The sequence below is a fragment of the Syngnathus typhle genome, linkage group LG14 (assembly GCF_033458585.1).
Source record: "Syngnathus typhle isolate RoL2023-S1 ecotype Sweden linkage group LG14, RoL_Styp_1.0, whole genome shotgun sequence".
Taxonomy (NCBI): domain Eukaryota; kingdom Metazoa; phylum Chordata; class Actinopteri; order Syngnathiformes; family Syngnathidae; genus Syngnathus; species Syngnathus typhle.
Genome location: NC_083751.1, coordinates 1,214,873 through 1,241,732, shown reverse-complemented (window position 1 = coordinate 1,241,732; position 26,860 = coordinate 1,214,873). Strand labels below are relative to the sequence as shown.

The window sequence follows — 26,860 nt, the reverse complement described above, 5'->3', positions numbered from 1 at the left end:
ATTCAAAGTAATGGCTCAAAGACTTTTATCTTGTCAAAAAAGGAATGGTTCCGTGGACACCAAACACGGCCGTGAGCGTGACGAATCGCTTAATACGTTTGCGTTTTACCGTGTCACGATATCACAAGCCTATCGATGTTTGTTTATCGAGGAGACATTTTTAATATTGACGTAAAATTCCACAAACGTTACATGAAGACAAATAGTCAAGCTGGAATAGAACAAGTGCTACTGTCGGTATTATATTTGCAGAAGTGTAACCCATGTTTTCCCTAATGTTTTACATGTGGGTGAATATTCAACTGGCTTTGCTTCTTTTTTTTTTTCTTCCCACATGCATAATCACTCGCTTTATTTTATGGAGATGACTCATATTTGTTCATTCCATTTAAAGAAGGCCTCAACAAAAACAATCCCAAGGACATTTTGACAGTCCAACATATTGGGAGAAGGGAGGAAAAGCAGTTTGCTCATCAAAGTGAAGATACAGATATGACAAAACCAGATGACAAAAACAAAAATGCAGCAAACACTTTTGTTCCAGATGCTTAATTATGACCAGCAAGCCTTTTTTTAGCTGTATCACTGGCCAGTGTGCACGGCTGATAAATAGCTCTTTGTTTTGCTCGTTTAATGATCAGCTGAATGGACACATTGTGTCGCCATGAAACAGAATGCGCTTTGTTTTTATGTCGACATGTGCGGCTCTGGAGCATTGGCAGCACCCGACGGCTTAACTTTTTTTGATATGGAATAATGGTAAGCTCTCACGGTCTCTTCCACATTTTTGAAGTCAGGACGATCCTCATGTCTGGTGAGAAAGGATAGAATGAGCACCCAAATGAAAATGAGGATGAAAACAATACGGATTGCCTTACTTGTATCGCCAGCATTCTTGCATCAGCTCATACATTGGATCAGGACACTTGGGCGGGCAAGCCAAACGTTTCTCACTTTCGATGAAACTGTTCACCTCCACTTGTTTCATTTTCTGGACACATTTGAACAGATCCCAATTCAGAGTGCGATTCTATTGTAAGCCACTGCTCCATACGTTCCAGTACCTTGTAAGGTTTTCCTCCATATGAGAAGGCTTCCCACATGGTGATGCCAAAACTCCACACGTCACTTTTACTGGAGAACTTGCGGTAGTTAATACATTCGGGAGCATACCACTTCAGCGGCCATGGTCCTGTAGAACGGGCCTGTTCAAAGATTCATACGATAAAATGACTCGGCTCATCGGTAACGAGCTGGGCTTTGGAATCAGAGAGTCATGGTCATGGACAACGCAATAACGAGTTGCTGCTGGTGAGATGTTAGTGTGCTTGTAGCATCCCTAGTAAGATTGTGTTGAATATTACCATCCAGTCATTCGGTTATGCGATTCCCACATTCCTTTCAGATGAGGGTGAGTGAATCAGACCAAAGGGACCAAAGCTGAATATTTACCTTACAAAGATAACAGTTGATGGTGATAAGCTAACAACCACCAACAATTGGACCTCTGTACCTTGTAGTACTCGCTGTCTGCTCCCAGGGCCTTGGAGAGGCCAAAGTCACTGATTTTGGCAAACTGTCGGTTGACGAGCAGGACATTTCGAGCTGCCAAGTCCCTGTGCACAAAGCTTTTCTCCTCCAGATATTTCATTCCCATGGACACCTGGTGCATCAGGTTGACAATGTTCTCCACTGATACGCTATCCCTGGATGAAAACATGCAAGTCCATCAATTGAAGACTCTTAAATGACTCAAAGGGTCATCTACCACCGTCGTTTGAACGTGTGTAATGGTAGTGGGAAAGAATGGCGCCAGAACTCCAGCTGTGATATGAAGTCAAACGTACTTATTGGAGGAGAGAAACTTGTTGAGCGGTCCATTCGGAGCCATCTCCATGACCAGCATGAGACTCTCAGCGTTGCATAAGCCCAGCATCCGGACGATGAAGGGATTACTCAACTGGTGCATGATCTCTGCCTCCCTCATCATCTCCTCCTTCATTAGCATCTCGTTGTCGCTCTTCAGCACTTTGATGGCTACATCTAACTGGCCGCTGATGGAAAAGAATTGGCATGGAGAGTTTCCCAACAAAAAACTTTGTTTATCAAACGTTTTCTCACTCGTCAGTTTGGAGGACACCTTTCCTGACGCAGCCAAAGTTGCCCGAGCCGAGCTCCACCTCGTCCATGAAAAGCCGACTCCTCTGAATGTTAAACATCTTCATGTCGTTGGGGTTGTGATGAGGGTTGAAGCCAACGCAGTCCATGGGAAGAGCATTTTCTGCAGGCGCAGGAGCGACTGGCTTCACAGTCGCAGCTATCAAGCAGGAAACATTTGAATGCCACAGCAATATTTATCAAATAAAAAAAGACATCTAATAAAGTATTTCAAACTCCCTGTTTCAGTTCTTAACACCTCAACGGACTTTTTCATCAATGAATAACAGAGATTGTGCATGATTGTGCAATGTAGGCAACTGACCTCGAGGTGGCGGTGTGTAGCTATTTAGGCCTGTTCGCCTCTGCAAGAATGGATGACATTAAAATGGAACAGGACGAATTCAACTCGTTATCAGCATTCATACTCACGGTTGCGGGGAGGCTCGGTATCCCTGATTTTGGTTTGGAAAGATATTTGAGAAACACAGAAGAAATGGCAATTAGCAATTGCAGTTGGATCATTCAGAGATATTCTATCAAGATGTTCAGTACTTCCAGCAGCTTTGCTGACGCATGCATCCCCCAGAGTTGTCACCATTCCATCAGGTTTCAGCTTCAGGTACTCTACCAGCTGGTCAAATCAATCAAACGTTTCCAACTGAAATCGAATAAGTACGACAAAATATTTACAGGCATATACGTACCTGCCAAATAGTGTCAAACTTCATTCCGTCTGGCATGTAATATTTCCCTGACTTGTCTTGGAGGATCTGGTAGTGATAAACAGATCTTCCATACATCACAGACAGTGCAAAGGAACCAGAGTCCTCTCTTTCACGGATTCTGAAGAACAAGAAAGGAACGTTGTCTTAGAAAAGCCATAAAGTGCTTTGACAGGATAAAAAAAAAAGTGCATCAACCGGATCTACTTACAGGAACTTGCCATCTGGTTGCGTTCCACAGTAAAGCAATCTCTCACATTCCTGTCGGGGGATTTTGCCGTGATACCACGACATCTTCTCGTGGGCCATGGTGGCAATCAGCTTTTCCAGTTGGGGCGCTTGACTGATGATAGCCTGCTCCATGGCTTCACCCTGAGTTGGTCGGAAGAATCAATAACAACTTATTTGTAATTGCTTAAAGACACCACTAGACGGCAGCAAATCGGGTCGATGCTACGGCCCGACTCAATCCCGACCAACCTCAAGGTTCCAGGTCTGCTTCACGTACTCCCTCAGCATGTTTTCTTTCAGGCTGTCAAACAAACTGGGCCTGACGGGCGTGTCCGAGGAACGCAAGCAAGGTTTCTTCAGAGCACACACCAGCCCGCTGGGGTCCTTGCTGTAAAATTCACACAGCTCAGCAGGCCCGCAGTGGGGTATGCCTCCCGCGATACAATACGTGTCATTCAGCTGCTTCTCGATTGGGTAATGGTGGAACTTCAAGTTCCACACCACAGAGAGGACATAGCCACCCAGACTACGCAGACACTGCCGTAGCAAGAAGAGGCCGTCGGCCATGCCGGCTAGTTTTAAATAATGCTCGGCTTCCGAGCGACTGATGCTGCCGTAGAAGAAGGGCAGTTCGGTTGCGGGGTCGGTGGACATGATGAAGAAGCTGGGTTGTTTGGAGGACAAAAAGACAGAAATGGGAAGATTTGACATCAATCTTGTGAAGATACAAGCAATGTAGACGCCTAAAATGAGATCCTCCTCCAACAGTAGGTTAACAAATTAACAGAGCCTTTTTTTTTTTCCTGGGACTGTCACAAAAGCAATGTGGGAGGCCTCTTGTGACTTGATGTGATAGTTGACAAGAAGACACCCACACAACAGGAAGTTGTGGTCCACTCACACAGCCTCTTTTCTCTAACATTTAATTCTTCAGTTGAGCAGGTGCTCTTCGGCAAGGGAAAAAACACACACGAAAATTCTACAAAATGAGATTATATAATTCTATTATTATCAGTGTGCGTTTGTGCACATTAACACACGAGAGACAAAACGTAAAAGCCAACTTCGATTTGACGAAGGAAAAATACCACAGACACAATTTGTAGTCAAACATCACGCTTATCCGTCTTCCATTTTTAAAGTAAATGTCGAAAGGATATTTTTAAATTTATGGCAAAGCGGTGTGATTTGGATGATGTCCTCAAAAAGCAAAAACCTCAGCTTCCGAGCAACACGTGCCAAACTTTACCAACAGCCGCAATGGACAACTACAAAGTGGCCACAGGAAAGAATCTACTGTGACCTGAACTTTCTCTCCCCTCACCACAACAAAAGTCTTCAGAAGCCACAATGTGGACCAACAAATGTCAGGAATGCATTAAAAAAAAAAAAAGCTCAACTCCATTTATATGTCCTGAAGTTGAAATCTGATTTTAAAAAATAACTGCAAAGAAAACTCTAATTATGACGGTCAATTTTTCTGAATACAAGCAGTAGTTCAATATTAACGGGCTTTGTGGAAAACAAAGAAAGAAAAAAACTAAACTATGACGTATATTAAAATAAGAACATTTGCATTTCTTTTTAATTGAACAAGATTAAAATCAGACGCTACAGAAATTGGATCAAATCAGTAATATATGGGCCGAAATTGCTAACTGGGTTTTTATTTCTAGGAAGAATATTGACCTTGGAGGACTTTATGTGATTTTGCAAAAAATGAATTTAAAATCCTACCAATAATTCTTACCGTTATATACGTCTGTATTAAAATATATAATTTTCCTGTCGTTCATCATGAAGACAAAACGTAACTGACGTAAAATGAATGTATCAGGCCAAATTTAACATACGTATTTCTAAAACGCATTTACCGATACGGAAACTGTAATCACGGTGGAAAAATGTAGGAATTAATTTCATCAGACCAGAAAACACTTTAAATATGATTGAATGATTTTGATTTAATTTAATTTATGATTTAATTTACAAAGGATCCTTTTTTTTGTTTTTACAGTGACTTTTTATGCTCTGAATTACAAAAGTTAATTAAAGTTAATAAAAGCGAATCAATTTATTTTATACGGTGACAATAACGATACCAATAATACTAATTTGAAATGTCGACGTCTCCGCCTGTTAACCTGAAAGCATGAACGTGCTCTACATTTTTATGATGGTCTCAACATATTATTTCTTGTGGTTGTTTTGCTTATTAAATCTAGCACACTAACCAAAGCATGTCATGTGCATCATTTTACATCAATGCACTAATCTAACTAATACGGCCGGCTAATAGCAATAAAATGTCTGCAATCAGTAGGTAATATAAATTTAAATTTTTGAGATGACACGGAATGCACATTTTATGAATCTAAAGTACATTGCGTTGCGTCACCTATGGATTAATATGATATTGATCACGATATCATTTGTTAATTTGCAATCTTTGGCATGATGCTGCTCTTAGTTTGCTTTAGCTTGAACGGTAAAGGCAAAAAAAGTGACAAAAGTTACTTACTTCTTCTTTTAAAAGTAGACCGAGGTTGTTGCTGCAGAGTTCGGATGCATCTGCTGATGTGTGCAGTGTCAGGTGCTGTCACATCACATCACATCACGTGAGTCCACGAGCAAAAGTCGGTGCTACTGGCAGACACACTAATGCTATGAGGACGTCTATTGAATAAAAAGTCTACACACCCCTAGTCAAATGCCATCTTATTGTTATTTGTGCCATTCTTGTGACTTGTGTGACCTTATGACCTATAACGGCCTGATTTGAAAAAAGTCCTCTTTTGCAAATGATCTATGATCAAATGTTCCAATTTATGCAAATTTCAAAATAGCCCAAATATGTTATTGGAGCACAATGTTCAAACTCTCTCCTTATCAGAAATAGTATAGCGATTGCTGATAAAAGCTGAAATTACAATATCGTGCCACTTAGTGGCAGTAGCTCACTGCAGCTTACTGGTAAGAATAGGCTGGACTGGAAAACCAATGGATCGTGGCTTTTTAATGTATTTTGGTTTTTCTGGACAAAAATAAGGAGGAAAACATGACAAGGGAACTTTTATGGAACATACTGAACATACTTCAGATTGAAAAACCGAGGGTAAAGAGTACTACTTCCTGAAAGACTTTTATTGTCTAATGTCAACCGGAAACGAGGTGTATCATCACAGCTAACTTGAAGACTTTTAAGGTGCTGGGCTGACACAGAAGGAATCAAGTCCCCTCAGCTCAGCTCAGCTCAGCCCAGCTCAGCTCAGCTCGGTCAGCCGCCGGCGTCTCCTCAGCTTTAGCAGACGCAGCGGAAACTTGTGCGGAGGACACGGATTGAGAAAGAGGTAAGGTCACCAAGCCCAGGTGCTCTACCTGCAAAAGCCGCTCAAATTAATTAAGACGCTTTCGCCTAATTTCTTGGGTTGCCTTTGCAATATTATATGTCTTTAATTGTAATACATTCATATGTCATTTCGGTGAGCTAGCACAATGGCTATTATTTCTTCCATTCGCTGTCTGAAAAGTCAATTAGTTACCTAATGACAGTCCGTGTGCATGTGCATGCGCGCGCGCGAGACAGCAGACGGACAGAGGGACGGACAGAGGTGACCAACAGCTGACAGGTCAGGTACACATGGGAAAGGGCAACCGGCTGAGGCAGCAATTTGCAGCCTAAATTATGTACAGCCATATTTACATGAAGGAATCTTAACTATATGCAAATGTATGTATATACAGTCAAGTCCGGCACACCTGCAACCCTAGTGATAATAATTCATATAGAAAATAGACGGAATGTTTTTGTTAAATGTTGCATGCACACATTTTCATCCCAGACATGCTGGTGCTCTCCACCAGAGGACACTGATAAGCCCTTTCCAGGCCGTGCATTGCCAACTCTCCTATATTCCAACACACTTAGTTCTTTGTGGATACTTTTTAGATGGCAGCATTAGAGAAGATTCATTTGGATGATTTTCTTAACATCTGCCGGAGAACGCGAGCTTCTGCTGCGTGTGCAAATCCGCGGCCTGACCGGGTCCATGTCGAGTCAGCGCTCTCTCTCTCGCTCCCTAAATATTGTTTCAGATTTACAAGGCAGATTTTCAGAGTGAGGGGTTCACGTTGGATGTTCTCAGGCTTGTTTATATTCCTACGTTTCATCTGCACTCTGTTTATTTGGGGAAATGGAGAGAGGAATCCATTCTACGAGCGAGACAGAGTGGGAGTTTCGTCTGTGATCGCCCCCCCCCCCCCTGCTTTGCATTACCGTCATCACCTGTTCAGGGGTTTCATCTCTTAGAATGTCCGTCTGTTTTTTTTTTTTTTTTTTTCAGGACAGCTAGGGAGGTCATAATTGCCGCTGAATCAGTCTGGCCATTCTTACGGGCCATTTGATCCCCCAGCTTCAAGGTCCTTTTAGAAGAAGGGAAGCTGCACCGCTGCTTTATTAATGCAATCATAAAGTCAAGTGAAAGCATATTCTTTGATCAAAGTGCAGACTCTTGAGCATGGTGAGCGGGTGCCAGACTTGAAGTGAGACTCGGACACTTAGCATCTGTGTGCGCCACACAAACTTTACTCCGAGTCGCTCATATGGTTCGGATTAGCCGGCTAGTTTTCGGATAGCTGCACACTATCTGGCAGCGGTTAAAAACAAGCAGAGCTTTTCTTTTTTTTCATAAACTATAAACTCACTGTATCTCCCACTTTAGCGCTAGATGGGCTTCCTAGAAAAAAAAGATTCCGCAAATGGCCAGCCGGCCAGCATCATTACATTGCAAATTTGGCCCGGCCTTAAATTCCCACCCAATTATCCCGAGTGGTCCAACTTTTCTCCCTCCCGTTACAACAACGGCCTCTTTCTTCTCTCCTTCGTCTTTCCCCTTTTTTTTGCAAATTGTGATTGCGCCAAAAACCGTGTGGCCTGTCTGCAGCTCGTTCCAATTTCTCTCTTGTCTATTCCGAGCTTCGTCGGATGTCTTCATCCGAGCCGAGGCCCGTGCCCTGAGGAACGTGTTTATTTAGCCTCCGAGCAACGTGCGAGACATATGCAAACCAACTTTTTGATGACTTTATCGCTCACTGAGGGAGCTTTAGAGAAACGGCGCATGAACGTTATGTCCACAAATTGTTTTAAGAATCTGGACTTGAAAGGCGACTGCTTTGGGGAGGTCTAGTTCCCCCCTCAAGGTCTAACAAAAACGAGATGAGAGTTGAGGTAATGAAAAGCACTTGATATCAAGCTGCAAGTTTAATAAGCCCCTCCATAAATCGAGAGTGGGAGCAGCGCTAATGAAACGTAGTGGACTTGGGCTTGCGCAGGAAATGACTGGGAGAAAGCCCCAGGGAGGGGAAGGGAGAGACTTTCACTTGTTCCACCAAGTGGAGAAGCGGAGCTCAGCGTTTCAGCCAAGCCATCATGTACAGCGCACGCCGCGGCCATTCCTTCGTGCTGCATTCGGCCAGTTGAGTCCGAAGAATGCCGCGAGTAGCTCGCACTCTTCCGTGTCTCCCCCCCCCCCCTTTTTTTTTTCTTCACGAGGAAACTTGCTCCCCTGCTCTCGTCACCTAAAGGTTTCCCATCTGCTTCCGATTACCTTTGGCTGCAGTTGGTGAGCTGCCAGCCATCTGGGCCCGTGCGGTGTCTCCGTTTGCTCTTCTCTTCCCCAGACGGCTTTGAGGAAAGGAGGAAGAGAAGGAGGGGCGGCCCGGCAAGACCAGGCCAGGCTTTTCGAAGTGGAGGAGTTTAGCTGACACTGCAATGTCGAGTAGGAAAAATGAGAGTCCAGTCAAAGAAAGAGGTCCCTATGAAAACGAGATTCCCTATCCAAGTTCTTATCTGACCTGCTTTCCTTTCTTCTTGTAACTGGCGGAAGATAAGAGCAATAACGGAATTCTTTATTTATTATGAATGACTTTTACGGTATCAGAAAAATGAGAGCGGTGCCGCGTGTTTTCTTTTTCACTCTTCTCGACCTCTGAGAAAATATCCTTTTTGGTTTTCGAGTCACGGCCAATCCAAGGTAAACCCAATTGCATCCAAGTCCAATTTTCTCATGCATTTTTGCATATTTGTGGCCTTCTTGCTATTTATCGACTTTAGTGTAAAATGCAGCGCGAATTGTGATTTGGACGGCTCTTCCGATGTCATTTTGTGGCGATGAAGTCGTTTTCGGGTAATAGTACGCAGATGACAAAGCTGCTTGATGTGACGTCTCTGCATGACGTTTAAATGTGCAGCTCTGCGGCGACTCACCATTCCACTCTATATATCTTTATAATTACCTCCATGACATTTCCACCGCTGCTTTCCATCTTCAACCTCTTGCTATATATTTAAAGTCACTGTGGATTCCATAATCAATGCGGTAAGATATCACTCGCATAGTGGGTCTCGCATGGAGACCATTTCAAAAAAGTCAGCCAATTATGAGCATTATTATCAGCCATGCTATCAACATCACAGCTAGCTAGCTTCGCGGTGATGGCAACCTGCTGCTCCTCTGAAATTGGCTCATTCTCTACCATAATACCTACCGTAATTTTTGGACTATAAGTCGCGTTTTTTTTCATAGTTTGGGTGGGGGGGGGGCGACTTATACTCAGGAGCGACTTATATACATATATATGTTTTTTTTTCACTTTTATGGGCATTTTACGCGACTTATACTCCGGTGCGACTTATAGTCCGAAAATTACGGTACTTAAGTCCCCGTTTGGGCTTTTGACAGCATCAATGCGTCCTTTGTGTTTGAACTCTTTCCAGTGGGCAGCCAGCTTAGCTTAAGGAGTGAGGCCCAGGGAAACTCAGGTTTGAACTTGCTGTTGTCTTTGACCATCCGAGTGAAAGATGGGGTCTGGCTTTTGCCAAAGCCAGGATCGATTAGCTTTGAAACATGCAATACTTGCTGCTGAACAACTTTATTATTTCCCACAAGGTCTAAATTTGTTGTTTGGTTCCTTCCTTCCTCTCTCCAATTTTCCACACTCTCCTTTACAGGGCTGCGACGAGGACTCTGCTCCTACATTTGCCTCTGAACTGGTTTTCATCTGGAGGCCTCCTCCTGGATCCATCTGAGAGAAAAGCTCGGGAAAGACCGCCATGTCCGACTCCAGACTTGCTGAAGCCGCGGCCGAGCAGAATGCTGAGCTGTCCCGCTGCTAGGCGAGGGGGCACCAGAGAGGGCAGGAGACATGTTGGGACCGAAGCTCGGGGACCACTGCACTGAATTCTGTTACTGTGGTAACCATGGAAACGCTATGGAGGACTGCTGTGATCTGCACTGTCGCTGTCGTCATGGGTGCCGCAGAGGTCGCGGGAGGTCGCAGAGATGAGTTTGCACAGTCGCAAGGTGAGAGGAGACGTTTACGACTTAGCAGCTATCTGTAAAGCCCATCGTGAACTCTGCCGGCGAGGTTCCTCCACCAGGTTCACTTACCTCCGTCCGTCCTTTCGTATGAGAACAAAAACTCCATGCAAATACATTCAATGGACAGTGTAGCTAAATTGAGCTTCATTTATTTTGTGGTTTGGCATGATCTTGCCAAAATACTTGACATTCTGACCACCCCTAAAGTTCAGATCCCATGGGCTTCATCAAATGGAGACCAAGGACTTTGAAGTTTGAAGCCCACCCCTCGTGTGCATTTCCTGACTCCATCTCACCTCTCTCACAAATCCGACGCTTGGCCCCCCCCAAGCCCATATTTCCTCCCCCACATATACGTCTCTAGAATGACCAAAACCCCCCAAGGAAAGGTCTGGTTGTCCTGAACAAGAATGTAATTGTATACTTCCTAAACATGACCTCTGACCCCTTCACAGCCAATTGTCTTCAACCATGCTGCTTTTCTAGGAACCCCACTTTAAAAAAAAATATTTTGATACCTTTAAGGAACATGTGACCAGCAAACTCCATTGTGAGTGAGCATTGTTTTAAAAAAATGGGCTGTTGGTCTGAGAGGCTGTTGACCTCGTGGCCCGCATGGAGGGAGGACCATTTTTCCATCCAGAGTATTTCCTTCCACTGCTGATAAGAGGAACTAGGGTGATGCCCTGCTCATAGATGTTTTGGGAGCATTTATGAGATGACCTAAATTTAGCACTTTATTCTCATGAGTCTTTATGGATCAAAAAGATGAAAGCTGCAGTTAAAAAGCAAACTAGAGGTTCACCTCCTAATCATAAGGCCCAATGTTAATATACATAAAAAAAACAAAAACATATGTAACTAGAATTGCAATTTCGGAAGAAATTGCGTGTGAAGGCGAAGGCAGATGTTAAGTTACAAACGTTAAGCGTTAAAAATGATGAGCGGGAAGAATACAAAGGGAAAATAGATAATTGTGAAATAAATGGGAAAATGTTACAAATACATGTTACAAAAAGGTACAAATGATAAGCGTTAAAAATGAAACGTTACAAATGTTACAAAAAAGGTACAAATGATAAGGGGGAAGAATAAAGAGTAAAATAATTTATGACGCCCAAAGTGGGAATCGAACCCACTACAGGAAACTGGCGCAGATTGACATTGCCATTGTGTTTCCAACTGAGCTAATCAGGTTCCTACCTCAGTACCTGTTGAATTTGGTTAATGTAATGAATGTGTTTGTTGAATGCGAATGCGTAATCAAAGTGGTGGAAATTGCTTAATGTAATGAATGTTGAATGCGAATGACAAAAGTTACAAATGATAACCGTTGAAAATGATAACCGGGAAGGATAAAGAGTAAAATAAATAATGACGCCCAATGTGGGAATCGAACTGACGCGGGTTTTGATACCACTCGGGAATGATGCTCGTGTACTGGAATCACTTGTGTTTCCCACGAGCTAATTGAGTCCCTTACTATGTCGTGGTTGCAATTGGTTAATGTAATGAATGTGTTTGTTGAATGCGAATACGTAATCAAAGTGGTGGAAATTGCTTAATGTAATGAATGTTGAATGCGAATGTTAGTTACAAATGATAAGCGTTGAAAATGATAAGCGGGAAGAATAAAGAGTAAAATAATTAATGACGCCCAATGTGGGAATCGAACCCACTACAGGAAACTGGCTCGGGTTGACATTGCCATTAAGAATGAATGGGGAAATAAAAGGCACAAATTTGCTAATTACTTAAAAACGGTAAATGTTATGAACGCGAAAAATACTGGCAAGCGTGCCATGAATTTTTGGAACGTGTGAAAGGTTGAACGAGGTGAATCGGTTGAAACATGTGGGAGTAGTTAGATGTCAAAAAAGTGGGAGGAATAAGTTGTTTAATAATAAAGTACAATATCAATGTGTGAAGGCCTTCGCCTTCACACAATTATGAGAATGGCTGGACGGATGTTTTTTGGTGGTGGATACTGGAAAGAAAAACAAACAAAAGTTCCCCCTAATAAAAGGCTAGCACAAAAACAACACCGGTTGATAGAAAGTGTTTAAAACAGATGTCGTATTTTTTTATTTTCGATTATGAAGTCAAGGGGTGCGTCTCTGCATGCCTGCGGAATCATGTGCAATCAATCACTCGATCAACGTGAGCGCTGTCTTCACTGTCTAACCATGCATGTAAATGTCTCCTGCTAATTGCTTGAACGTGGTTAAAACACCTCCGTGTTGTTTTGTTAAAATAGCCAAACGGCACGGCACATCTGTTGCATATTTATTGCTATGTAACTCGACGCCACTCTAAATGCAACCCAAACACATTGATAGCCATTTTATTTTTGGACTTCCAGCAGGGGAGCTTATTGAATTAAATGTGATGAATGTGCGTTAGCTGTCACGTGGCTGCGTTTCATGATTGTCTTGTTTGCGACTAACATCTTTTGTTCTTTGTGGCCTTTCCTCCTGTGAGGTCTCATTAACTTGTCATCCATGAAGAGTAATGATAGCGACTACTAATAAACGCCTCCCCATTTATTGCCCCAAGTGTTATGTTAATAGCACCTGTTTGATTGTTTGTGCGAAGAGGAAATAGTTTTTTTAATGAGCTATTCTTTAACTATGTGTGTTGTCTCTGCCTGGAAGCCAGACATTTGATGTACCGTAATGTTCGGACTATAAGTCGCTCCTGAGTATAAGTTGCCCCCCCACCCAAACTATGAAAAAAACCCGCGACTTATAGTCCGAAAATTACGGTACTAACCTTTTGTTATTTCGTGTTTTTGGACTGTAAATCTCGTTGGGACAGAGTCAGCAGTTGTCTTAAGCGTCCTGTACATTGTTTGATATCTTCATCTTGTCTCCTTGCTCAGCTGCCTTCCTGTCCAGTCTTGGCCAGTACGAGATTGCAATTCCGGTTCGCGTAGGACCCGACGGCGAGACGCTGCACACAAAAGCCTCTCAGTACCACCGAAGAAGACGCAGTACAGGAGAAACCACATCAATTGACACCTCTGTAGGATTCCAAAGATCTTCTGACAGCAGCTCTAGCATTACCTTCAACCCTAACCTTGTGTCTATTTTCAGCTCTACTACCAGCTATCTACATCGCGCAACAACTTCCTGCTGAACCTGACGCTGCAGGGTGGACTGTTATCCCGCCAGTTTAGGGTGGAGTATTGGAAAAGAGGCCGATTAGCCTGGAGTCATCCTTACTCTTCACACTGCCATTATGTAGGACACCTCCAAGGACAGCCGCACTCCAGCAAAGTGGCCCTCAGCAACTGTAACGGCCTGGTAAGAAGTTTTGAAGCTGAGGTTGAAAGTGCCAAGTCCATAAACTGATCAAAATAAATAGACTTTTGATTTTCAGTATAGACAATAATTCAAATAATTCAAATGAAAATAAATCAAAATAAAATAATTCTAATTAAAATAATGTGACTTTTGATTTTCATCATAGACAATAATGAAAAAAAAACATTGATTTTCAGTATAGACAATAATTCAAATGAAAATAAATCTAAATAAAATAATTAAAATTAAAATAATTAAAATAATGTGACTTTTGATTTTCATCATAGACAATAATGAAAAAAAAAAAAAAACATCTACAGACACATTTGATCACTACTTTCATAAAGAGGAGAACCAGAAGATCAGAGAGGCAGTTGGATGAGCAGAACCTCCTCATACTCTGTAGACAAGCGTCTCTCGCTTGTTCAAAGACACTTTGGGGAAACGGAGGAGAACATCAAGTCAAGCTGTAGTAGTCAACAAGTTAGTTCACAAAAATAGGTCCTATTATTTCCATCTGAGCTGTCTCAAAGTGTCATCAAGTCAGCTTTGGACACCACAACAGATGGCTGGCATGCACTTGCTGAGAGAGCAGTGATGTGTGGACCTTTTGAAATTGGACTCTGATCATTAGATTTTTTTCCCCCTTCCACTCCCATCCTAAATGTATCCTCTCACCACACACAGCAGGCCTTGCAATAACACAAGTGAGGGATTAGATATGTTCACAAAGCGTTACTAAAGCGCACACTTAATTACTGCATGAACACCAGCCAGAGCGAGCGGGTGGTATGTCCACGGGAGCATCACTAACTTTATTATGGGATCAGATGCTCTTTGATAGCCGCCGCAGCGGACGGAACAAAGTTGCCGCCGGGCCGGCCGGTTCCGAGTTGAGTCGGGCGCATCTAAACAGAATCAAAAGCGTTGTCGCCCTGTATGGGAGCTGGCTCTTCTCATGCGTGCGTTCACACGGGTTCCTTTTGATGTCAATGTGTTCTTTTTTTTTATCTCCGCAGCAAGGGGTGATTGTTGCCGGGGGAGACGAGTATCTGATTGAACCCCTGATTTCGCCAACTAACCGGAGCAAACCGGACCGGGCCGAGGGGCACCCCCATGTGGTTTATAAGCGCTCGTCGCTCCGCCATCAGTACAAGGGCCAGTCTTGCGGCGTCACCGGTAAGAACGGCAAAGATTCTGGCCGGACGTCCGCGTTCAAACCGCGCGGCCAGCTGCCTTTCCGCTTGTCTGTGTTACAGGGCGTTGCTGAGTAAATATATGATTCATTTTACGACAACTAAAAGTTAAAATAGCAGCAAATTGAGTCTTTATCCAACCGCCATTCTTGGAATGTTCTTTTTTTTTTTTTTAAATCACTCGTGGCTTTCCTGAGAGAATATTCATCTGTGTTCCTCAGATGAGAAGTCAATGAAAAGTTCTTCGTGGTGGCAAAGGACGCTCAAGACGCCTCCTCATCACGTGGGTCGAGGTCAGTTGCCGCTGAAGCGCTCGGTGAGCTGGGAGCGCTACGTGGAGACGCTGGTGGTGGCCGACAAGATGATGGTGGGCTACCATGGTCGCAAGGACATCGAGCAGTACATCCTGGCCCTCATGAATATTGTAAGTTTCACTACACACAAAATACAGAAGAAGAATGGAAGGTGTTCTCGTCCCGTTGTTTTCGTAAGCTCGGCCTGCACGGGGAAGTTGCGTACTGTATTTTGTCAGCTGCAGCGTTTTGCACCTCTGCAGAGAATCACTCGGCACCATGGAGCAATACACACACATCTTTGGAATGTGCCTCATGATTGGCTGTTTAGTGGCTATTGTTGAAAAAGGAAGCTTCTATCCACTATGGAGCAAACCTTGCCAAATGACTCTTGATAGCTGTCATGACAAGAGTACAGCTTCTGACTTCTTTGTCAGAAATGTCTTCATCAAATGGACTACTAAATAGTTAACCAACACAAATCCGTTTCTTTTTTTCGAGCGTGGCCATTTTCTATGATGCAATTGCATCTGTCAGCTTTTTAAGACTGGTCTTTTCTTGTTTCCCTGGAGGTCAGGTTGCCAAACTGTTCCAGGATTCTAGCCTGGGGAACGCAGTCAACATAGTGGTGACGCGACTCATCCTGCTCATGGAGGACCAGGTACGGAATCTTTCCCCATCATGTGCCTGACTGGCCCATTTCCAGCGAGGAATAAATGGATTGGCTTTCCGTTAGCGGTGTGTGGCCGCAGTCTAATGTTGACCCGCTTGTGGTTTTATGGATGAGGATGTATTAAAGTGTCTTTACTGTGTGGCTTTGAGGTTTCCTCGAGCTGTCCCAAAAGGGAAAGAGTGATGATTTATACTTTACCGAAAAATTATCTCCATAACTCGCCACTTGGCTTGAAGAAATAAATGTTAGTCTCATTAGCGTCGTTATACTTGGAAGCGTTTTTCGGTGTGTGCCCAGAAAAGCGGGATTGTGGCATGAGACCATTCCATTTTGATGTCATCACTCGGATTCCTGGCCATCCTCCTTTCCTTCTGCTCGATGTAAACCCGAACGGACCTTCTCACTTATCGTGCATCCGTGCGTGGGATTGAATGCAGAAAGTGATTTAAAGCGATCAAATGGAAATTTGAGGTCGAGCAGCGGTGCCAGATGTGATGACATCGGGATGCCGCTCGACTGCAAATGATGCGTGTTTTGGACAACGCCATTTTCCCACATCGTTCCAAAACCTCACCAATTGACAACAAAACGACAAGTGGAGACAAGTTTGTCATTAAGCACAATTTCCATTTTGGGCAAAGAGGGGCCTCGCGTATTTGAAGTGGGGATGGGCGAGGACGACACCAGGAATACGATACTGGCTTTATTTCAAGGTATCGGATACTCTTAGGGGGCAGCCGAAACCGGCTACCGATACTTAAAGGCAAGAAAACAATCTGACATTGAGTAAGTCCGCCTCAACAGCAATTGCCCACAATTTCTTTTTTCAATTATTATTATTTATTGATTTTAAATCCATTTTCTGAACTTGAACTCAATGAAGCTTTAGTTCCAAACTAGCTTGCGGAAATGGGGCGAGAGTGCCAGGCAGGCCCGGGCAAGCGTAATACAATCAAATGAACATGTGTTCAGTCTGTCACCATCAGAAAAGGAACCGTGTAATCATCTTTCCATTATTGTTTCAGTCGGACTTTCATGAAGTATTTCTGTTGACATGCATCTCTTTTCAGATGTCAGGTTGTGTGAACAAAGCACAGTACATATTGATTTTTTATTTTTTTTTTGTCCCTCTCCATCATCAGCCCACACTAGAGATCAATCATCACGCAAGCAAGTCTTTAGACAGCTTCTGCAAATGGCAGAAGTCGATCCAACACCGTAGCAGTTACGGGAACGCCATCCCCGACAACGGCATCGCTCACCACGACACGGCCGTACTCATCACCAGGTCGGGAATATCAAACATCTCCATGGCTGTACGCAAACGATGATGTGTTTGGTAAAAGAGGAACCTGCTGACAGTCCGTCTTGTCCTTTTGTGGAGTGACAACAGCTCCGCTCGCCTCAGCCTATCTGGCAATAACTCGTATGCGCTTGGAAGGAATAAAAAACAGATGTATTCCTTTCATTTATTAGGCCTGTAAAAAATTTTGATTTGCTGGAAAATAGGCATCGTGAAACGTCATAATAAATGCCTTTTAACGATAGTGAGGATGAGCATAGTGATGTGAAAGGTGCGTGCCGTATATGTATATTTTTATTTTTTATTAGATGTCAAAGTAAATGCCAATGTCATTTTTTTTTTGTTTTAAATAAGTGTGATTTTTAAATAAGTGTGAAATTTAAATCTAAGAATAGCTTTTTTCCCCCCAAGGAAATTAGGTTATTTTATTATTATTATTTTTTAGAAAACCAGAAAAAAAGGACAGAAAAAGTACAAATGAAAAGTAAAGCAAAGTTGCAGCAATGTGAATTTTTTGTTTATTTCTTCCACAGTTTTTTTTTTTTTGGGTCAATACTACTGCTGGAGTAAAGCAGAGGAGACAATGGCATGTTCACGTGATAAAAACCTGATGCTGTTGCATTCCTGAATGTGCTGCACAAAACAATACAACCACTGCAGGCGCAAATATTTCCCCATTCTTACAACATCTCATTTTGCAGGGCATTCTTGTTGACTCCATTTTGTCTCCCCAGGTATGACATCTGCATCCAAAAAAACAAGCCCTGTGAAACTTTAGGTAACCACAAGATATGTTTTCAATGAAAGTCAAACCTATTTCCATGTCTTGCGTAACTTGCCCATTTGTTGGAGGAATCTCCAATTTTCTTACCTCTGACTCTCCAAGGAGTTTCTATTTGAATACTCGTCTGTTGTGCAGGACTTGCTCCCGTGGGAGGAATGTGCGAGCCGGAGAGGAGCTGCAGCATCAACGAGGACATCGGCCTCGGAACGGCTTTCACCATCGCCCATGAAATTGGACATACGTGAGTAAAACCTATGCAAGCGAAAAAGAAATGATTAGGACCCCGTTTGTATGATTGTGTCATGCAAGGCCGCTACCGTCCATCTAAAATAGGAAACGATCATTACCCATGATTGCTTTTTTCAAAAACCTTAAGGTTTGGAATGAACCATGACGGTATTGGTAATTCGTGTGGGCCCCGTACCCAGGAGACGGCCAAGCTGATGGCCGACCACATTACCATGAAGACCAACCCGTTCATCTGGTCGGCCTGCAGCAGGGATTACATCACCAGCTTTCTGGAGTGAGTCAGCCTCTTAGATATTAGCAACGCCGCAAAAATGTGCTGGATCGAATCACCCCGTGCTTATTAAGAATTTACGGCTAGAAAACGACGATGATCGTAGATACTGAACAGAATGCAGCGAGAGTGTGCTTACGTCAGCATATTTATTTAATTCATTCCTTTGGCTTCGTCAAAGAATGTTGCAAGATATATTTCATTTTACTGCAAGAGAAATTCACACACTTTTGTGTTTTGGGTGTATTGCAGCTCGGGTATGGGCTCCTGTTTGAACAACGTGCCCCTAAAACAGGAATTTGTGTACCCCACCACCGCCCCGGGTCAGGCCTACGACGCCGACGAACAGTGCCGATTCCAGTATGGAGTCAGATCCCGACAATGTAAATATGCAGTGAGTATTTTTGTCAGCACTTTCTTTTTTGGCCTGTTTTGGTTGCATGGTCACATTTCAAGATTCATGCTGGTCATGCAAAATAAGTGGCAAAATGCGTATTAATCCATTATAGACAAAATACAATAATAATAATATAATAAATATATACATCTACTATAAATAAATGTTACAATTCTTTGCTTTTTCTCTGATTGTTTACTCTCGCACGCCCACAGGAGGTCTGCAGCGAACTGTGGTGCATGAGCAAGAGCAACCGATGCATCACCAGTAGCATTCCCGCCGCAGAGGGAACCATCTGTCAGACCAACACCATTGACAAAGGGGTAAAGATGGATTTGATTGTAGGAAGAACTCCAATTGATATTGTCAACCCATTTGAGATGGACGGGTGTTCCTTTTGCACAATATGCATGTTGTGACTCGCAGTGGTGCTACAAGAGGATCTGCGTGGCATACGGGACACGTCCAGAGGGTGTGGACGGAGGCTGGAGCCTCTGGTCGCCATGGGAAGAATGCAGCAGGACCTGTGGAGGCGGAGTCTCATCCTCCATGCGTTATTGCGACAGCCCCAGGTACACATCAGCCTTGTTATTTCCTCGCAGTCGAGATGGAGATTGAAAAATAGCGGTCAAATGCTCTGTGCTTGTTTGAAGGCCCACCATTGGTGGAAAATATTGTTTGGGGGAAAGAAAGCGCTACAGGTCCTGTAATATCGACGTGAGTCCCGTGTCACCGTCACTCATTTGGTCAACCTGTAGGATCCTGAAGGTTTGTCCATGTGTCTGACAGGATTGCCCCGTCGGCTCACGAGATTTTCGGGAGGCGCAGTGTTCCAACTTTGACAGCGTTCCTTTCCGAGGGAAATTCTACAATTGGAAGCCGTACAGAGGAGGTGAGTGTGGCGTGGAGATGAATCTGCCTACACATGAAACATCTCATTCTGCAGGGACCCTTGCTATTCCGCACTGGATGTGACAGTTAAATGGTTTCAACTCCAAAAGTATCTTTAATCTTGGCCTCCACTCGTGTAATGACTCGCAGAGATAAGTGGCGAGCCAATTGCGACCTCAGACAGCTGATTCTACAATGCAAATCTCTTGCAGCTGGACCGGCGTGTTCAGGTCGGGTCACACCGCACTGTCACCGCATTGTCAAAGCCTGGCTCGCATTTCATCTCTCGCTCCTTTTCTCCCTCGCCGAGCCTCTCTTTTTGCCGTTTGCTTCTCGATGATGCAATGGGGAGCGCTCGGAAACAGCCGTGGCCTCTCAGGACGGACAGCTCGTTAAATAAAGCCGTCGCGGAGAAAGCTACATTTCAGAACAATTATCCTTCACACTTAACCCGCCGCATACACCGTGGGGACAGGCTGCACACAGCTGCAAGCAGTCCTTGCCCTGCCAATGCTAGGCACTCTGGGAATTGCAGTTTTCCACCGTTTTTCAAAGCCGCCAGCACATACTGTACCTCCGTCCGTCAACACTGCCAGCACACACACAGCCAGCATAGTCAGCGTGTCAACAGGCTCTCGGAGTGAAAAAAATTAATACGACACCATTCCTGGAAATTAAATGGCGTGCACAAAATTGGTCATCGAAAAAAAATAAAATAAAATAGCAAACCCACACAGTGAGGCCAGAGCCCAGATTCGAACCCAGAACCTCAGAAACCAGTTAACATTGGGGCACACCTATGTACTCGTGTGTCGCTGTAGGTGGGGTGAAAACATGCTCTCTGAACTGCCTGGCGGAAGGATACAATTTCTACACGGAGCGTGCGCCGGCAGTGGTGGACGGCACACCGTGCAGAGACGACTCTCTGGATGTGTGCGTCAATGGCGAGTGTAAGGTGAGCTACACTTGGACAGCATGCACTTTGCATCTTCTAGTCTTTGCGTGTTAGAACATTTGGTTCATGTGCATCTTTGTGTTCTCTCTAACCTCCTCCTCCTCCTCCTTGCCCCCTCCTTCTCTGTTTTCCCCCTGTACTCTGTGACCCTGCAGTTCAGCTATGAGTCACTTCATACTGCACGCCGGCTTTTCATTCACTTTCATTGTTCGCCTCAGCCTCTTTCTCCTCCTCGATTGTTCTCTGTTTTCCCTTCTCTCGCACAGAACCAGAAACTAGAACCAGAAAGACTTGTATTACTTTTGGGGAGTCTGACGAGGCAGGAATAGAAGACCGTAATAATGTTTGTGTAAGAAAATACTTCAACCATTCTCCCTTCATAAATTGATCACAAGGAACCAATTGATAACGCATCATTCCGAGTGGTTCATTCTGGAAGCGGTGGTCTAATCGATCGAAAGGAATAAGGAAAAGAGCAGTTGTGACTATCTGGAGCTTTGAGAAAGACCACCTGTTTTGCTCATCATGAAGAATATCAGTGTTGACACCCTTGACGTTAGCATAATGTATGCCCGGGATCACGAAACACATCTGGACGTGTCATCCGATCTCTTTGTGTTGTGGAAAAAGGGTCTGGAAGACATTAGCGCTAATCCCTCGGTCTGCTCTCCCAAACCGACTGCGCCCCTTCACCCGTGACCCCCAGCGACCCCCAGGGCTCATTCTGGCCTCTCTCCTCGCAGCACGTCGGCTGCGATCGCATTCTCAACTCGGAAGTTCGTGAGGACCGCTGTCGGATCTGCGGGGGTGACGCCAGCAGCTGCGAGTCCGTGGAGGGACTCTTTAATGACTCTCTGGCGGCTGAAGGAGGTGACTGTCATCTCCTTGCACGTCCCGCGTGTCTTTTCGCTAGAAATGCAGCAAAGCAAAATGGATCACATCCATCCGTCTGTCCATCGTTGTTTGCTTCCCCCATTTTCATCCTTTGCAGAGTACAGATGACAAAGAAAGCAAAGAGGCCTGTAAAAACTCCAAAAATGAAAGGGACAGGAAAACAGATTGAGGGAATTGAGTGAAGAGGCAGCTTATTGGCATTTAGTGATCCAAAGGGCGGCTGAGGCAGGCAGGCTGCCTGCCCGGGAATCTGAAGCTTCTGCTCGCTCCATCCACATCCCACACAGTTCAACACTACTCATGCATCGCATCTCCTGTTGCCCACAGAGCAGTGCTGCTTTTTTTTGGTTTTCTTTCTTTTAAAAGCAGCTTGGACAGGATGTGTTTGCTGGTGAAACGTTGTCTCCTGAAATCTCCATCTCAGCTTATTAGCGCTCCTAATACCGACTGCTATTGCAGGCCAATGTTTGGATCTTTTTCTAATTCCTCCTGTGTGTTCATCGCTCAGGTTACGAAGAGGTCATCCGAATCCCAAAAGGCTCCGTGTTCATCCACATACAAGAGCTGAACATTTCTCTGAATAACATTGGTAAGACGCTTCTTCATTCCAAATCGTGTTTTCCAAACAAAACCAGGGACAAAACCATTGGCGCTATTTGTTCCAAGCTATTGCCACGACATCGGCGAGTCGAAAATATTTGAAAAACCGCTCTCTTGTGTGTTGCAGTGTTAAAGAGTAAAAGCAATCAGTTCCTCCTCAACGAGAAGTTGACCTCTGACACGCTGCACAGGTTCGATGTCGCCGGAACAACGTTCCACTACAGGCGACCCACTGACGGCCCAGAAACACTTGAGGCTTTGGGACCGACAAATATCACCCTTGTTGTCATGGTAATAAGATCATATTTATTTTGTGTCCTGTATGCATTTCAGAAGACAATAGTATTTTAAATGTGTGTGCAGGTTATGGTCCAGGAGGAGAACCCTGGGATCCACTATCGTTTTAATCCGCCTGTTAATCGGGAACCGCTGATTGGTTTTGCCTGGTACCACACATCCTGGTCGCACTGCTCTGCTCTCTGTGCTGGAGGTAGACAAGAGCTAAAGTTGTTGAAAATCATTCCGATAATCAAACAACTGTTTGAAGTAAAGTAAAAAAGTCCAAGAAGTGAGCCCTGTGGGACACCAAATGATTGACCAAATAAAACAAAACGTATGACTTGGCAAAGCTAATATGATGTTGTAGCTACAATGGTTTGGCAAAAGCGCATCCATTGCAGGGAAAAACAACAACAGAAGAAAAACAGTTTACATCCAATCGTTGCCAAAAGCATGGACAATAACTTGAAATGGAATGTTTCTACACGCTTTCAGGTGAGCAGATCCAGAAGGCGGTGTGTCGGAAGCTCTCGGATCACGCCATTGTTTACAACCATTTCTGTGATAAGAAGCACAAACCCAAAGAGAGGCGCAGATTCTGCAACACTGAGCCATGTGCCCCAACGTGAGTGCTTTTTTTTTTTTTTTCCTTCCCCCCTCTATGTTGCACGTGCCATTGTTGTACAGTGGATTGAAATAAGCATCACTTTCATGGCCAGCTGGTGGACGGGAGTGTGGTCAGACTGCAGTCACAGCTGTAACGGCGGTCTGAGGACACGTGAGGTTTTATGCAAAAGGAGAATCTCTGCATCCGAGGAGAAAGTCCTGGATGACTCCGCCTGCCCCCCTTCGCGCCCCTCGTTCACTGAACCCTGCAACAACCACAGCTGCCCTCCTGAATGGATGGCCCTCAATTGGTCTGAGGTAGGGAGACAATGCTCTCATCAAAGCAAGCGTCATAGTTGCAGCATTTTTTGACGTGGACGAGCTTTTCTCTGACGTCTTTTGCTAAGGCGCATGCTGGAGAAATAACTCGATCCAGCTGATTTACTGAAAGTGAGCAAGCTGCAAGCATCTTTTGAGCGGACAAAGCTTTGTGTTGCTTGTGACCGCAGTGAACCCGGCCGGCGCTGTTCCGCCCCCCTTTCGCTCGCTCTCCGTTTATCGTCATGTGCTCCGTCTGCAGTGTACTCCCAGCTGCGGTCCTGGCTACAGGCACAGAGTGGTTTTGTGCAAGAGTGGAGAGAGCGGAGACGCGCTGCCAGACGCTAAATGCCCCAAGTACGGCAGACCCACCTCTAGAGTGCGCTGTAACCTGAAGCGATGCCCTCCGCCTCAGTGGGTGATGGGCCCTTGGGGAGAGGTAAGCCAGGAGACCCATGAGCTATTTTAAATAGGAATAAATGTGCATTTTTATAATGCGTATCTATTCAAGTTCTACAATTCAATTACAAAGCATTTGAAGCAGACACATTCTGGATTTTTCTTGACCAGTGCATAAAAATAACAACTCATTTTGTACATTTTCACTCAAAATTTAATATCATTCCAAATCCCCCAAAAAAACATTCATGTACCACAAGGCAGAATAAGACCCAGTGCACAACTAAGACATGTTCGCCACCTAGTGGTGATTGGTGCTATTACAACATCAAACTACAGTCGATATTCACGGTTCCGCACTTGCAGATTTGCATACTTGTCGATCCCCACGCCCCCAATATTTTTTCATGCCCATGTTATGATTGATTGTGAGTTTTTATTTTTCATAAGTCTGAGTTTTTTGTGTATATGTGAGAGGTAAATGTTATTTTTGGTGATGTCATAAACATCTGCAACTTATTTCTACTCCATATTTTACCAAGCCGTGTCACTGTGAGCACTCGCTGGCATCCGTGTATGTTTTTGTCTCGCAGTGTTCCGCCAAGTGTGGACTGGGTCAGGAGATGCGATCCGTGCAATGTCTGACCCACACGGGCATGCCATCCAACGAGTGTCTGGAACATCTGAAGCCAGCCTCCATGCAGCAGTGCAAGAGCAAATGTGACCTCATTGTGCCCATCAGTACAGACAATCCTGAAGGTTAGTGGGCAAAGTGGAGCCAAGCCAGTCCAGTGAGCTAGCAAATGAGCTACTTAGCAACATTCTGGTTTGCAAATCGGAGGTCATCGTTCTAATACGACTTCATGCGTCTGTCTCCCTTGCAGAGTGCAAAGATGTGAACACTGTGGCCTACTGCCCCCTAGTGCTCAGGTTCAAGTTCTGCAGCCGGCCTTATTTTAGACAGATGTGCTGCAAGACGTGCCAAGGACACTGATCTGAACCGGTGAACCTCACAATACACACTCACACACACGGAGTCAGGCAGCAACCTGAAGGAGGGCAAAGTTGGGATGCTGCCCGACACCACCCGAGGACCTCTTAGCACCCTTGGGAGAAAGGAGCAGATGACATATCTCACAGGCTGCTGAAAGCCGTCGTCCGTTGTAATATTTTTGGTGCTACTTCCGCAGCCTGTCTTTGGCTAAAGGACGGGTTTTGGTGTTCAGGCCCACTTTGGGTTCGCGTTGGCTTCAATGTAAAGAGGTCCTATTTTTGTTCAGCTATGTGTTTAAGAACTCATTTTGTATTGAAAAGGAACCTTCATGAAAAGGAATATCGTATACTATATTATGGAAGTTTTTGTCCAAGTTACCTGATAGTTGTTACTTGACCACGTTTTTTTTTTTTTTTTTTTTTCTTCAAGTCAATTGAGCAGAGTTGGATTTACACAAAGTGCCATCAGTCACAGGACTTGTACGGTATACAGTATAATTGTGTTTATTTTGAAATGTTGACCGCATTATTCATCTTGAGCTCGGCATCTTTTTGTATTCGTTTGTTCTATCGGCTCTCGCAAATAGCTTCATGCTGCACAGGACAGAACGCCGCACGTGTAGCATCAGCAGCTAACATTTTATGGGATGCAAAACTGCAGGGTCTGGCAGCTTTGAATGAAATCTCCGAAAGAAAGTCGAGAAGCCCCAATCTCGCGCTCTGGCTATTTCCGTCACGTTAAATAAACCCCTTACTTGACAGTTAAGTTAAAATACAAACGGAAATTCAGTGTCTGAGTAAAGGAAGCATTGTGACTCATTGTCTAATTATACACTGTCGCCTTTGTGGCTTGGCCACATGATTAATGATCATCATTCAAACGGGTGAGAAGAGTTCTTCCATATATGATGGAAATGTACTTCCATTGCAAATGACCCAGACGGACAAAAATAGGACAGCAAAGTTTCAAAATTCTTTGATTGAAGATGCAAGTCAACCTTTCGAGATTCTTTTTTTTGCACTAATTCTCACAATGCCATTTTTTTCTTTAGAATATCAGGTTTTAATAATAATAGGGATAATCAAGTTATATTTAATATTGTCATCTTGGTTAATCATAGATGGAATTGTCTCTGAAATATAACAGCGGATAGTCAAATCCGTATGTCCCAAAAGAAAAATAGGTCAAAAACCTGATGTACTAAGAAAAGAAAATGGAAATCAAAAATACACATTAGGACACATCTCTGATTACAATTAGCTGTTGACCTGTGTCATGTCAAGTATGCATCATTCTCCCAGAGTGGCTATGTATCCCAATATATTGTGATGTTGCTTTCCAATCTGTTATTCTTGCTCCAATTTAGTTTCTTGTCACCTATATTTTTATTGGTGGAAAGAAATTGACAAGCAGCATCGCTTTGCTTCTGTTGTAGCCTGCGCAGATTGCAGCTTCCTCTTTTTTTTGGTTTCTGCATAGTGGTGCTTTCTTTTGGAAGGGTGCTATTGGTGTCCAAGTTATTATTTTCTCCACTTTAATCATATATTCACAAATCATTCCCAGGAAATATACATGAAGAGCCAGTTTGAAGTTGAAGAATGTCTGTCTCTGATGAGTCGCTTCTTAAAAGGCCCATTCTGCCCTGTGCATTGTTTTAAAAAGTGATTAAAGAATGGTACATTGTTGAACGACAATGAGCTATCGGTACGTTATTAAATGTCATTATTTATGAATGATGTGTGTTTTCACTTGAACTGATTTGCTTTAGGAGAATCTTCACCCATGGTAAGAATAGAATTTCATTTACGTCACTAGTTTCCATGCATCTTCCCTTTTTTTGCGGGAATCATACATCCATATGCATAAACTGTACTGTAAAATAAATAAATACAAAATCAATCACTTTTAAATTGAATTTTAAGACCATACATATTGCTAATCGGTATATTCTGTATACATAT

General features: G+C 43.8%; 2 protein-coding genes across 3 annotated transcripts; one reads left to right on the top strand and one right to left on the bottom strand.

Moving 5' to 3' along the window:
- Nucleotides 1-138: 138 nt before the first annotated feature.
- On the bottom strand, nt 139-5,778 carry LOC133167170 (tyrosine-protein kinase ZAP-70). 2 transcript variants are annotated; one of them, XM_061297761.1, is made up of 13 exons: nt 5,635-5,778; nt 3,363-3,777; nt 3,094-3,254; nt 2,865-3,003; nt 2,713-2,791; nt 2,590-2,612; nt 2,483-2,522; nt 2,122-2,317; nt 1,848-2,054; nt 1,514-1,706; nt 1,065-1,205; nt 879-991; nt 139-811 (listed from the first exon to the last, which is right to left on the bottom strand). In XM_061297761.1, exons 2-13 carry the CDS (start codon nt 3,765-3,767, stop codon nt 688-690), a joined length of 1,821 nt encoding a protein of 606 aa, XP_061153745.1. In that variant the 5' UTR covers nt 3,768-3,777; nt 5,635-5,778; the 3' UTR covers nt 139-687. The 2 variants fall into 2 exon arrangements, with proteins under 2 accessions (XP_061153745.1, XP_061153746.1); XM_061297762.1 differs by lacking the exons at nt 139-811; nt 879-991 and having other exon boundaries at nt 1,066-1,452.
- Nucleotides 5,779-6,323: 545 nt separating this feature from the next.
- Nucleotides 6,324-26,809, top strand: adamts10 (ADAM metallopeptidase with thrombospondin type 1 motif, 10). Its single transcript, XM_061297189.1, has 26 exons — nt 6,324-6,463; nt 10,123-10,474; nt 13,374-13,516; nt 13,588-13,797; nt 14,817-14,976; nt 15,215-15,417; nt 15,864-15,947; nt 17,102-17,247; nt 17,997-18,040; nt 18,182-18,287; nt 18,423-18,569; nt 18,819-18,960; nt 19,179-19,286; nt 19,390-19,535; nt 19,617-19,680; nt 19,753-19,855; nt 20,676-20,809; nt 21,553-21,679; nt 22,212-22,292; nt 22,431-22,594; nt 22,667-22,793; nt 23,078-23,207; nt 23,302-23,506; nt 23,769-23,945; nt 24,499-24,664; nt 24,790-26,809. Exons 2-26 carry the CDS (start codon nt 10,372-10,374, stop codon nt 24,897-24,899), a joined length of 3,330 nt encoding a protein of 1,109 aa, XP_061153173.1. The 5' UTR covers nt 6,324-6,463; nt 10,123-10,371; the 3' UTR covers nt 24,900-26,809.
- Nucleotides 26,810-26,860: the final 51 nt, after the last annotated feature.

Bases quoted from the DNA above. Each gene is read 5' to 3' on its own strand.
- adamts10 (XM_061297189.1), top strand. From the start codon at position 10,372: ATGGAAACGCTATGGAGGACTGCTGTGATCTGCACTGTCGCTGTCGTC. The intron at 20,810-21,552 runs GTGAGCTACACT...CTCTCCTCGCAG, and splicing joins GCGTCAATGGCGAGTGTAAG to CACGTCGGCTGCGATCGCAT. The intron at 23,946-24,498 runs GTAAGCCAGGAG...TTTGTCTCGCAG, and splicing joins TGATGGGCCCTTGGGGAGAG to TGTTCCGCCAAGTGTGGACT.
- LOC133167170 (XM_061297761.1), bottom strand. From the start codon at position 3,767: ATGTCCACCGACCCCGCAACCGAACTGCCCTTCTTCTACGGCAGCATC. The intron at 3,255-3,362 runs GTTGGTCGGGAT...CGACCAACTCAG, and splicing joins AGCAGACCTGGAACCTTGAG to GGTGAAGCCATGGAGCAGGC. The intron at 2,318-2,482 runs GTCAGTTGCCTA...CCTGCTTGATAG, and splicing joins CTACACACCGCCACCTCGAG to CTGCGACTGTGAAGCCAGTC.